Here is a 12440-nt window from a genome sequence, read left to right on the forward strand (position 1 = left end):
GGCCAAAACATGCTGTTTCTTGAAGGGGTTAATACCCACAGTATCACTGCTCTTGATTGGCCAGCAAAAAACTCGCCTGACCTAAACCCCATAGAGAATCTATGGGGTATTGTCAAGAGGAAGATGAGACACCAAACTCAACAATGCAGACGAGCTGAAGGCCGCTATCAAAGCAACCTGGGCTTCCATAACACCTCAGCAGTGCCACAGGCTGATCTCCATGCCATGCCACATTGATGCTGTAATTCATGCAAAAGGAGCTCCGACCAAGTATTGAGGGCATATACTTTTCAGTAGGCCTACATTTCGGTATTAAAAATAATTTTTGAAATTGGGCTTATATAATATTCTAATTTTCTGAGACCCTAAGTTTGGGGTTTTCATTAACTGTTAACCATAATCATCAACATTAACCCCTTAAGGACGCAGCCTAGTTTGGGCCTTAAGGCTCAGAGCCCATTTTTTAAATCTGACATATTTCACTTTATGTGGTAATAACGTCGGAATGCTTAAACCTATCCAAGCGATTTTGAGATTGTTTTCTCGTGAAACATTGGGCTTTATGTTAATGGTAAAATTTGGTCGATATATTCAGTGTTTATTTGTGAAAAATTGCAAAATTTAGAGAAAAATTTGAAAAAATAGAATTTTTCCGAACTTAAATGCATGTGCTTGTAAAACAGATTGTTATACCAGCCAAAATAGTTACTAGTTCACATTTCCCATAAGTCTACTTTAGATCTGCATAGTTTTTAGAGCATTTTTTTATTTTTCTTGGACGTTACAAGGCTTAGAACATAAACTGCAATTTCTCATATTTTTAAGAAAATTTCAAAAGCCTTTTTTTTAAGGTACCTGTTCAGTTCTGAAGGGGCTTTGAGGGGCCTATGTATTAGAAACCCCCATAAAACACCCCATTTTAAAAACTAGACCCCTCAAAGTATTCAAAATAGCATTTAGAAATTTTTTTAACCCTTCAGGCATTTCACAGGAATTAAAGCAAAGTGGAGGTGAAATTTGCAAATTTCATTTTTCTTGCTGAATTTCAATTTTATTCAATTTGTTTTCTGTAACACAGAAGGTTTTACCAGAGAAACACTACTAAATATGTATTGTCCAGATTCTGCAGTTTTTAGAAATGTCCCACATGTGGCTCTAGTGCGCTCGTGGACTAAAACACAAGCCCCAGAAGCAAAGAAGCACCTAGTACATTTTGGTGCTTCTTTTTTATTAGCATATATTTTAGGTAGCATGCCAGGTTTGGAGAGGTGTTGAGGTGCCAAAACAGTAGGAATCCCCCAAAACTGAACCCATTTTGGAAACTGCACCCCTCAAGGAATTCATTTATGGTTATTGTTACCATTTTGACCGCACAGTTTTTTCACAGCGCGTATTTGAATTGGGCTGTGAAATTAAAAAAATGACAATTTTTCCAATAAGATGTCATTTTTGATCAGAATTTCTTATTTTCACAGGGAACAAAATGCCCCATTTTGTTGCCCAATTTGTCCTGAGTGCGGCAATACCCTATTTATGGTGATATACTGCCGTTTGGGCCCATGGGAGGGATCAGAAGGAAAGGAGCGCTATGTGTTCTTTGGAGCCCAGATTTTGCTGGATTGGTTTTCGGGTGCCATGTCGCATTTGCAGAGCCCCAGAGGTATCAAAACAATGGAAACACACCAGAAGTCACCCCATTTTGGAAACTACACCCCTCAAGGAATTCATTTATGGGTGTTGTGACCATTTAGACCCCACAGTTTTTTCACAGAATTTATTTGAATTGGGCTGTGAATTAAAAAATAAATAAATTTTTCCCAATAAGAGGTAGTTTTGGCTCAAAATTTCTTATTTTCACAAGGAAAAAATACCCCATTTTGTTGCCCAATTTGTCCTGAGTGCGGCAATACCCCATTTGTGGTGATAAACTGCCGTTTGGGCAGAAGCCCCTGAGGTATCAGTACAGTTGAAACCCCGGAGAGGTGACCCCGTTTTAAAAACGACACCCCTTAAGGAATTCATCTAGAGGTGTAGTGAGCATTTTGACCCCACAGGTATTGTGTAAAAGATAATGCGCAACAGATGGTGCAGAGTGAGAGTTGCAATTTTCTATATATATGCCATGTCAGTGTCCGATATATTGTGCCCAGCATGTGCCACCGGAGACATACACCCCATAAACTGTAATGTGGGTTCTCCCGGGTACGGCAATACCTTACATGTGGCTGTTTATTAGCTGCCTGGGCACACGGCAGGGCTCAGAAGGAAAGGACCACCATTTGGCCTACTGGAGCTTTTCTGGTGCTAAGTAATGTACGCAGAAGCCCCTAAGGTACCGGTACAGTTGAAACCCCCGAGAAGTGACCCTGTTTTAAAATCTACACCCCTTAAGGCATTCATCTAGAGGTGTAGTGAGCATTTTGACCCCACAGGTATTGTGTAAAAGATAATGCGCAGCAGTTGGTGCAGTGTAAAATTTGCAATTTTCTATACATATATGCCAATTCAGTGTCCGATATATTGTGCCCAGCATGCGCCACCGGAGATATACACCTCATAAACTGTAATGTTGGTTCTCCCGGGTACGGCAATACCCTACATGTGGCTGTTATCAGCTGCCTGGGCACGCAGCAGGGCTCAGAGGGGAAAGATGAGGAGGGGTAAGCTGTGCGAAGTGGATCAGAGTGAGTAAAACTGGGGTAAATTAAAATAAAGGGATGGATGATAAATTTTAAAACACTCTTTCATACAGAGCTCTGGTTTTTCGGGACACGCATCACATTGATATATTGTGTCCTTCCTTATCCCCCTTTTATAGCAGACTTTGCACCTCTTTTGACTTTTTCCCTTCTTGCCAGTTTGGGGAACTTCTCCTAAAAAGTGTTGCCCTGGTACGATGCGTGTGGCCTCGCTTCCAGAAGTACTGTAGGGCTTCAGGACTTGATCTGACAAGTCCACCCCTCCCATGTACCTATTGTAGTCCAGGATGCAGTCTGGTTTGGGGGCCTCTGTACTGGTACCTCGTACAGATACATGGGTACTGGTGGGACATCTCTCTTGTCTTGTACGTGACACACAATATGTTGCTGCTAGAATGTGCCCAGCTCTCACCCCTTCTTGTTTGCCCAAGCTGAGTCTTAGGGAGGCCACTCAGATTTCTTCTAGCAGTGCCGCATGCCGCAGGACTTCTGGAAGCGAGGCAGTTGAAGAGTGGGACGCTGGTATAAAAATTATCCAGGTAGAGGTGGTGACCCTGGTCCAGCAGTGGGTGCACCAAATCCCACACAATTTTTGTATTAACTCCCAGTAAGGGGGGGCATTCTGGGGGCTGAATACTGGTGCCCTTCCCTTTATATATATATATATATATATATATCTCTATCCTAAATTTGTAGGTATACCCTGATGCACTCTCGCACAGCTTATACATCTTCACGCCATACCTTGCCCTCCTACCCGGCAGGTACTGGCGGAATTGAACCCTCCCTTTAAAATGTACCAAGGACTCATCAATAGAAATACACTTCTCGGGGGTGTATACTTGGGAAAACTGGGCACTGAAACGGTCTAATAGGGGTCTCCGTTTATACAAACGGTCAAAACTGGGGTCATCTCGGGGTGGGCACGGCTCATTATCAGTATAATGTAAGAAGCAAAGTATTGCCTCATTTTTATTTTATTTTTTAGTTTCCAGCTCAGTTCTGAAGTTACTTTGAGGGGCCCATATATTAGACACCCTTATCAAACACCCCATTTCAGAAACTAGACCCCTCAAAGTATTCACAACAGCATTTAGAAAGTTTATTAACCCTTTAGGTGTTTCACAGGAATTTAGATCAAAGTAGAGGTGACATTTAATTAATTTAATTTATTAGGCACCATGTCCGGTTTGAAGAGGTCTTGTGGTGCTAAAACTGTGGAAACCCCCCAAATGTGACCCCGTTTTGTAAACTAGAGACCTTGAGGAATTCATTGCAGTTTTCATGGGGTGCATGCGACTTTTTGATCAGTTTTTATTCTATTTTTAGTTGGCGTGGTGACTAAAAAACAGCAATTTTACTATTGTTTTTTATGCTATTTTTTTTACAGCGTTCACCGTGCGCTATAAATAACATTCACTTTATTCTGCGGGGCGATACGATTATGGCGATACCAGATGTTTATAGTTTTTTTTTTTGTCTTATGGCGTTTACAAAATGTATTTTATTGTGCAAAGTATAATTTACTTTTTGTGTTACCATGTTCTAAGAGCCAGAACTGTTTTATTTTTCCATCAGGAAAGCCGTGCGAGGACTTATTTTTTGCGTAACGAACTGTAGTTTCGATCAGTACCATTTTTAGGTACATGCGACTTTTTGATCTCTTTTTATTCCATTTTTTGGGAGATGAAGTGACCAAACAATTGTGATTGTGTTACGGTTTATTATTATTTTCTTTTACGGCGTTCACCGCGTGGGATAAATAACGACATCGTTTTGTAGTTCAGACCGTTACGGACGCGGCGATACCAATTATGTATAGTTTATTTGTTTATATATTTTTATTAATAATAAAGGACTGATAAGGGAAAAAGGGGGATTTTTACTTTTAGCACTTTTAAAACTTTTATTTTCTTATTTTTACACAACTTCTTTTTACTTTTTTACACTTTTATTACTTTGTCCCACTAGGGGACTTGAGGGCAGGAGGCCCTGATTGCAATTCTAATACACTGCACTACATGCGTAGTGCAGTGTATTAGAACTGTCAGCTACTCACTGACAGCAAGCATAGTGGGTCCTGACGTTGTCAGGACCCACTAGGCTTCCGTCTATGGCATAGCCGGACGCCATTGTTTGGTGTCCGGTTGCCATAGTCACCATCGCCGGCCGCTATCGTGTAGCAGGCCGGCGATGGCAGCTTAACCCCTAAGAAGCCGCGATCGCTATTGAACGCGGCTTCTAAGGGGTTAATCGGCGGGGACCACCGCGATCGGTCCCTGCACACTAAGCTGTGATAGCCTGCTGTCGGAAACAGCAGGTATCACAGCTCAAACACGCGCCGGGGAAAGATGGCGCCGTGTTAACTCAGGTCAGTACTATTACTGAGCTGAACGCGAACGATGCGCTCAGCAGGATGTAATAGTACTGACCTGAGCGCGAAGGGGTTAAAAGAAAAAAATGCTGGAAATAGATCACTCTGTGTAATGAATCTGTATAATATGAGGTTTCCCTTTTTGAATTGAATTTCTGAAATTAACTTTTTGATATTCTAATTAATTGAGAAGGACTAGTATATCGGTCTGCAGATAGGGCAGCAGGTTCAGCGTGACAGGTCCACGCTCTTTTAAATATAGTTTATTTAGCTTTTGTTTTCTGTTTTATTAAATCTAGAATATCAGGAAATGTACTGTATGGGTGATCATACCGAATAATGAGACACAGCCCATAATATTGATGTCAAACTAGTGTGTAAGAATGTTTGTTTAGTCCTGATGTATTTAATTTCAGGAGCAATGAGTTGAAAGCTGTGCTCCTTTTATATTTGTGGCTGATAATGCATTTTGAAAACATTTTGCCATTTTCACATGTCAACAGTCTTATGCAATGTGTTTCAGGTGCAAACAGCAGGTAACCAGCTGGGAAGACGCTGTGATATGTGTTCTAATTATGAAAAGCAACTACAAGGGATCCAGACGCAGGAGGCAGAAACTAGGGATCAAGTGAGTTTCTGCACAACCAATTTTCGCAGTTTGCCTGAACCAAAGATTTCCTTTTTATAAAGGTCTTATATCCTTAAAGAGGCTCTGTCACCAGATTTTGCAACCCCTATCTGCTATTGCAGCAGACAGGCGCTGCAATGTAGATTACAGTAACGTTTTTATTTTTAAAAAACGAGCATTTTTGGCCAAGTTATGACCATTTTCGTATTTATGCAAATGAGGCTTGCAAAAGTACAACTGGGCGTGTTGAAAAGTAAAAGTACAACTGGGCGTGTATTATGTGCGTACATCGGGGCGTGTTTACTACTTTTACTAGCTGGGCGTTCTGATGAGAAGTATCATCCACTTCTCTTCAGAACGCCCAGCTTCTGGCAGTGCAGATCTGTGACGTCACTCACAGGTCCTGCATCGTGTCGGCACCAGAGGCTACAGATGATTCTGCAGCAGCATCGACGTTTGCAGGTAAATCGATGTAGCTACTTACCTGCAAACGCTGATGCTGCTGCAGAATCAACTGTAGCCTCTGGTGCCGATGTGGCCGACACGATGCAGGACCTGTGAGTGACATCACAGATCTGCACTGCCAGAAGCTGGGCGTTCTGAAGAGAAGTGGATGATACTTCTCATCAGAGCGCCCAGCTAGTAAAAGTAGTAAACACGCCCCGATGTACGCACATAATACACGCCCAGTTGTACTTTTACTTTTCAACACGCCCAGTTGTACTTTTGCAAGCCTCATTTGCATAAATACGAAAATGGTCATAACTTGGCCAAAAATGCTCGTTTTTTAAAAATAAAAACGTTACTCTTATCTACATTGCAGCGCCTATCTGCTGCAATAGCAGATAGGGGTTGCACAATCTGGTGACAGAGCCTCTTTAAGCTTAACCAGACAACAGAGTCAAATTGTACCAAACAGATTCTCGTTATACAGAGACCTCTAAAACACACTATATGGCCAAAAGTATGTGAACACCACTAGTATATAATAAGTTCGTGTTTCAGCCACACCCATTGCAAACCGGTACATAAACTAAAGCACATAGTAATGCAATCTCTATAGGCAAACATTGGTAGAAGTATAAAGAGCTTAGGGAATTTAACCCGTTAGTGACCGCCAATACGCCTTTTCACGGCGGCCACTAACTGGTTTTATTCTGATACATACACCTTTTCACAGCGCTGCATCAGAATAAAGCTGCACCGCCAGGTAGCTGAGAACTTAGGGCCTCTGGCATGGCCTAGCAGCTGCCTGTACTCTTTTATAATACACTGCAATACTTCTGTTCTGCAGTGTATTACTGCGATCGGAAGATCGCATAGTGAAGTCCCCTAGTGGGACTAGTAAAAAAAAGTTGAATTAAATTATAAATGAATAAGTGATAAAAAATGAAAAACCCACTTTTTCCTCTTACTAAATGCTTTATTATGAAAAAAAATAAAAAAAAAAGTTACACATTTGGTATCGCCCCGTCCGTAACTACCCCAACCATACAGCTATTATGTTGTTAAACCCGCTTGGCGAGCACTATAAAAAATAAAATAAAAAAACTATGCCAGAATTGCTGTTTTCTGTTTATCCTGCCTTAAAAAAAAAAAGAAATGGGATAAAAAGTGATCAAAAAGTCACATGTACTCCAAAATGGTACAGTTAAAAACTAAAAGTCTCGCAAAAAAAAAGAAGCCCTCATACAGCTGCATTGACGAAAAAATAAAGTTATGGCTGATCAAATATGGAGACACGAAAACAAATAATTTTGAAAAAAATGTTTTTACTGTGTAAAAGTAGTAAAACATAAGAAAACCATATAAATGTGGTATTGTCGCAATCGTAATGACACGCTGAATAAAGTTATTATGTTATTTATACCACACGGTAAACGGTGTCAATTAAAGACGCAAAAAAAAGTGGCGAAATTGCTGGGTTTTTTTCTATTATGCCCCAAAAAAAGTTAATAAAAGTTAATCAATACATTTATATGTACCCCAAAATGGTGCTATTAAAAAATGCAACTTGTCCCGCAAAAAAACAAGTCCTTGTACAACTATGCCGACGCAAAAATAAAAAAGTTATAGCTCTTTGAATGCTACAATGGAAAAACGTAAAAAATAGCTTGGTTATCAAGGATTAAAATAGGCTGGCCACTAAGGGGTTAAACGTGGCATTGTTATGGAATTTGACCTTTGCCACAAGTTAGTTTGTGACATTTCTGATCTGCTAGATCTGCCTCTGTCAACTAGAAGTGCTGTTATTGTAAAGTGCGTCACAGCAGCTTAGATACGAAGCGTGTGGCACGTGGAAGAAAAAAAAAAGCAATCCTTTGCTGCATCGCTCACGACTGCCTCTGGTAGTGACATCAGCACAAAAACGGTGTGTCGTGCTTCATGTATTGGGTTTCTATGGTCGAGCAGCTGAGATCACCTGGAGCAACACCAAGTGTCAGCTAGAGCAATGTAAATCACAATGCCACTGGACTCTGAAGCGGTGGAAACGTTATTTTTTTTCTGGAATGATTAATAATTTTTCACTGTCTGGCAGTCGAATGGACAAATGCCAGGAGAACGCCAACTACCAGAATGCATAATTCCTACTGTAAATTTGGCGGAGGAGGTATAATGGGGCGGTTATTCATGGTTTGGGCTAGGCCCCATATTTCCAGTAAAGGGTAATGTTAATGCTATAGCATACAAGCACATTTTAGATAATTGTACGCTTCTAACTTTGTGGCAACAGTTTAGGGAAGGCTCGTTCATGTTCCAGCATGACTCTGACCCAGTGCACAAATCAAGGTCCATAGAGGCATGGTTTGACGAGTTCTGTGTGGAGGAACTTGAGTGGCCTACACAGAGCCCTGATCACACTCCCATCGAACACCTTTGGAATGAATTAGAATGCCTAATGTGAGTGAGACCGTCTCATCCAACTTCAGTGCAAGACCTCGCAAATGCTCTTATGGCTGAATGGGCACAAATTCCCACAGTCACACTCCAAAATCTTGTGGAAAGCCTTTCCAGAAGAGTACAGGCTATTATAGCTGCAAAAGGGGATCAGACTCCATATTAACGCCCGTGGTTTTGGAATGGGATATCTAACCAGCTCACATACTGTAGGTAGGATAGGTCAGGTGTCTACATATATTTGGCCATTTTGTGTAAGTCCATGAATCAGTGGGGGCTAAGGGCAATGCATAGTCTCCAAACCACAGGGTCAGTCCAATGGTGACTGTCTTGAGAGTAGAAAGGCAGGAATTTCTGCACTCCCAATAAAGTTAGTTGACGCTTATGTTTGTAGGCTATCCAAATAGATTTCCAATTATGTTGCTTACATTTAACACAACCTACATTGTTCCATTTCTAAAGTCACAAACTGCGTTATGGAAGCCAACAAATCAGTTTGACATTTTTTACACATAGTTGCTCTATTTGTCAGGTAAAAAAGCTCCAACTGATGCTAAGACAAGCAAATGACCAGTTTGATAAAACCTTGAAGGACAAGCAAGAACTCGAGGACTACATGAAACAAAACACAGAGGAAACAACTAATCAGGTAAGGCAGGGTTCACACCAGCGTTCGGCTTTTTGTTGTTCTGCTCTGTTACAGAGGAGCAGAACAACGGAAACACCAGAAGCGCCCTTTCCATTGCACGATGGACGCCACCGGCGGATGATAGAACCCATTGACTTTAGTGCGTTTCCGTCTGAGTGTCCGTGGTTTTATCGGAAACAATAGCACGGCATGCTGTTCTATGGTTTCCAGCATTCTCTGACAGATCTGCGACGGAGGCCTCTAATTGAGCCTCCAATGCAGATGTGAGCGAGGCCTTCGTGTGAGAGAAGGAGACCTAGAGTTTTCCATACATTAGATATGCCTTTATAGGAGAACTAACAGAAGTGACCTATAAAATCCCAGTTAGTTTACATGAAAAATATCATCTCTCCTGCCATGTCTGTTTTAGTAAATACTTGCATTTTACATAAAATAACAATTCTGGACATCTTTTCTTACAACTATCCAGTCAGTGTTGAAAGTGTGAGACTTTGTGGGGACACAGCCTATTGACAAGTGCAATCGTAATGCCCAGTTATCAATTTATACATTTCCAGGAGTAATAACAGAGGAACGGCACAACAGAGTTATTAACCCCTAGGCGCACCACGACGCAACTACGTCCTGGTGGCCGGTGTCTTAGCGCACGAGGACGTACAGTTACTGCCCGGTTCCCGGTGCACACTGTCGGCGACCGTGTGCACTGGGTGGCCAGCTGTCCTCGACAGCTGACACTCCAGTGTTGCCGATCAGCGGCTCATTGCCGCTGATTTTGGCAATTAACCCCTTAAATGTGGCGATCGATTGCTATTGCCGCATTTTAGGGGTTTCTAGCACATCGGCAGACCTTACAATGAAATCGCGAGGTTTGCCAATGTCTAGCATGGCGACCAGAGGCCAAACAATGAGCTCAGTGTCTGCCATGTACGGAAGCCTATCCGGACCAGTCTCCTGATAGGCTTCCTGTCAGTGACAGGAAGTCACTGAGTAGTTTCCGATGCACAGTGTTGGTGACAGTGTCGATTACAGTGTGCTTCGGGAACCGGGAGGTCAGCTGTCCACGACGGCTGACATTCCACTGTTGCCGATCAGCGGCTCATCGCCGCTTATTTAGGCAATTAACCCCTCAAATTCGGCGATCAATTGCGATCGCCGCATTTTGGGGGTTTGTAGCACATTGGCTGCCACCATGCAATTATGGGGGTTGCAGATGGCTGTGATGGCATCCGGAGGCCAGACAATGGCCTCCAGGTCTGCCATGTATGGAAGCCTATGAGGATCAGCCTCTGGCTAGTCCTCGTAGACTTACTGTCAGAGTGACTGTGACATCACACTCACCGTTGGAATACGTTACACTACCTAGGTAGTGTAATGTATTCTAGCAGCGATCAGAGCTGCTGGTAAAAACGAAAAAAAAAAAGTTAATAAAAATGTTTTGCAAAAGTGTAAATATAAAAGTTTTTCCTATAACAAGTCTTTTATTATAGGCAAAAAATGAAAACGTTGAAAAAACAGTACACATATTTGGTATCACCGCTTTCGTAACGACCCAAACTATAAAACTATAATGTTCTTTTTCCCGCACGGTGAACACCAATTTCACCCTGCGTATAATTTTATTTTCGGTTTGCCAGTACATTATATGGTACTTTACATGGTGTCAGTAGAAACTACAACTCCTCTCGCAAAAAATAAGCCCTCACACTTCTCTATTGACGGAAAAATAAAAAAGTTACGGCGTTTGGAAGGCGAGTGAAAAAATAAATTGGAAAAGCAAAAAAGGATCAGTCCTGCAAAGGTTAATTAATTTCTAATAAAGAAAACCATTATTACCACATGTGGGGTATTGTCATACTCAGGAGAGATTTCGTTATGAAAAAAATCAATATTTTTGTGGACTATGTTGATATTAATTTTCATGCCCTAATTCCACTAAATTCTGCAAAGAACCTGTGGGGTCAAAATGGTTACTATAACCCTAGAAAAATTCCTTGAGGGGTGTAGTTTCCAAAATGGGGTCACTTTTGGCGTGTTTCCACTGTTTTGGTGCCTCCAGGGTGTTGCAAACACGACATGGCACTGAAAACCAATCCAGCTAAATCTGCGCTCCAAAAGCCAAATGGCGCTCCTTCCCTTCTGAGCTATGCCGTGGGTCCAAACAGCAGTTTATTACCACATATGGGGTATTTCCATAATCGGGAGAAGATGCTTTACAAATGTCGGGGTGCATTTTCTTTTTTATTCCTTGTAAATATTACAAATTTTTATGTTTTTTCAGATTTTCATTTTCACAGACTAACTCCAATAAATATAGCAAAATACCTGTGGGCTCAAAGTGCTAACTATACCCCTAGATAAATTCCTTGAGGGGTGTAGTTTCCAAAATGGGGTCATCTTTGGGGGATCTCCACTGTTGTGGCACCACAAGACCTCTCCAAACCTGACATGGTGCCTAAAATATAATCTAAAAAAAGCTGGCCCCAAAATCCTCTAGGTGCTCCTTTTGCTACTGGGGCCTGTGTTTCGGTCCCTTGGCACACTAGGGCCACATGTGGGATATTTCTAAAAACTGCAGAATCTGGGCAATAAATATTGAGTTGCATTTCTCGGGTAAAACCTTCTGTGTTACAGAGAAAAATGTATTACAAATGAATTTTGTAAAAAAAAAATGAAACTTGAAAATTTCACCTCTACTTTCCTTCAATTCCTGTGAAACGCCTAAAGGGTTGAAACACTTTCTGAATGCTTTGTAGAGGAATAATCGAGGCACTCACCGAAGCTGGCAAAACAATTTCTTTATTACAAAAAGATCTCGGTCAGGATGTGGATTGGCAATTCCACATCCTGGCCGAGATCTTTTTGTAATAAAGAAATTGTTTTGCCAGCTTCGGTGAGTGCCTCGATTATTCCTCTACAATATATCCAGCCGATTGTGCTACACTTTCGATGAGCAACTCCGTGGCAATTTACCTGCAATTATCCAAATAGAAAGAAAGCCATACTTTTATACTCCCATTCCGACTGAGCGGTTTTGGCAGTGCCAGCCTCCTTCCTTCTTGCCATTTATTACTTTCTGAATGCTGTTTTCAATACTTTGAGGGGTGCAGTTTTCAAAATGTGGTGTTTAATTGGGGTTTCTAATATATAAGGCCCTCAAAACCACTTCAGAACTGAACTCATCCCTGAAAAAAA

At 41.5% G+C, this 12440-nt stretch overlaps 1 protein-coding gene across 1 annotated transcript in view; it reads left to right on the top strand.

The window, feature by feature from the left end:
- RABEP1 (rabaptin, RAB GTPase binding effector protein 1) overlaps positions 1-12440 on the top strand; it is a 139618-nt gene that overhangs the window by 89541 nt on the left and 37637 nt on the right. The window contains exons 10-11 of the mRNA XM_075852836.1: positions 5597-5701; positions 9132-9248. Of these exons, the coding sequence (XP_075708951.1) occupies positions 5597-5701; positions 9132-9248 (222 nt within the window). The remainder of the gene's footprint in view (positions 1-5596; positions 5702-9131; positions 9249-12440) is intronic.

Source organism: Rhinoderma darwinii, chromosome 2 (assembly GCF_050947455.1).
Source record: "Rhinoderma darwinii isolate aRhiDar2 chromosome 2, aRhiDar2.hap1, whole genome shotgun sequence".
Taxonomy (NCBI): domain Eukaryota; kingdom Metazoa; phylum Chordata; class Amphibia; order Anura; family Rhinodermatidae; genus Rhinoderma; species Rhinoderma darwinii.